Source organism: Liolophura sinensis, chromosome 8, assembly GCF_032854445.1.
Source record: "Liolophura sinensis isolate JHLJ2023 chromosome 8, CUHK_Ljap_v2, whole genome shotgun sequence".
NCBI lineage: Eukaryota > Metazoa > Mollusca > Polyplacophora > Chitonida > Chitonidae > Liolophura > Liolophura sinensis.
In genome coordinates, this window is record NC_088302.1 from 17,622,202 (window position 1) to 17,623,321 (window position 1,120).

The 1,120-nt window shown below is 42.1% G+C and overlaps 1 protein-coding gene across 1 annotated transcript; it reads right to left on the reverse strand.

Moving 5' to 3' along the window:
- Window positions 1-237: 237 nt before the first annotated feature.
- On the reverse strand, window positions 238-834 carry LOC135473263 (uncharacterized). Its single transcript, XM_064753111.1, has one exon. It carries the CDS (start codon window positions 832-834, stop codon window positions 238-240), a length of 597 nt encoding a protein of 198 aa, XP_064609181.1.
- Window positions 835-1,120: the final 286 nt, after the last annotated feature.

A 1,120-nucleotide genomic window follows, 5' to 3' on the forward strand; every position in this document is an offset into this window, starting at 1 on the left:
CAAAAGACAACATGGAAATAAAACGATTGTAAAAGTTCCTTCAGCTGTTCGGTTGACATATTTTCTTCCACACGACGACGATTATATCCCTTGCTTTCAGTTACTTCATCATTGCCACTTCTATAACCCTTGTTGTCAGTCACTTCTTCATTGCCACGGCTATAACCCTTGTTGTCAGTCACTTCTTCATTGTCACGGTTATAACCCTTGTTGTCAGTCACTTCTTCATTGTCACGGCTATGTTACTTCCTTATTGTCACGGTCATAACCCTTCTGATCAGACAACTTTTCTTGACGGGGGTTATAACCCTTGTGGTCAGGCAATTCTTTCTGCATGCTTTCATAACTCATGTGATTAGACAACTCTTCTTGGTGGGGGTTATAACCCTTGTGGTCAGGCAATTCTTTCTTACTGCTTTCATAACCCTTCTGATCAGACAACTCTTCCTGGCGGGGGTTATAAACCTTGTGGTCAGGCAATTCTTTCTGCCTGCTATCATAACCATTGTGGTTAGACAATTCTTCTTGGCGGCGATTATAACCCTTGCGATCAGGCAGTTCGTCATACCCGCAGTTATAATCCTTGTTATCACATAAATCTTCCTGATCATGGTTATAACCCGCATGATGACGCAGATCTTCTTGGCGGCGGTTACAATCCTTGTAATCAGGCAATTCCTTATAACCATGATTATTACCCTGAAAATCAGGCAAGTTTTCATAACCGTCCTTGTGATTTGGCAATTCACCATAGGTGGAATCTTTTGTGGTGTCGTGTCCTTTGGCGATTGGATAGAGAACAACCAGTGCAAGGCCGATTATAATTATCGACATAATGCACGAAAACAGGAACAAACCGGTTAGATTTTCGAAAAAGAATAGTTCCAGCAAACCGCAGAGAATCACTTTTGACAAGCAGATTGTGGCACTGAACGCCCCAGCAAGTTTCCCAGCATGCTCCTTGGAGAAGTTTCTCACGCATACACTACTGATAACGACATACAAAATGAACGAGCTTGCCGCTGCACGAAGGGATAAAAATAAAATGAGAAGTTGTTAGACAAAAGTCCATTTAACAGACACAGCTTTCCTGCTTAAACGACATAGAGTCGTTATGCTA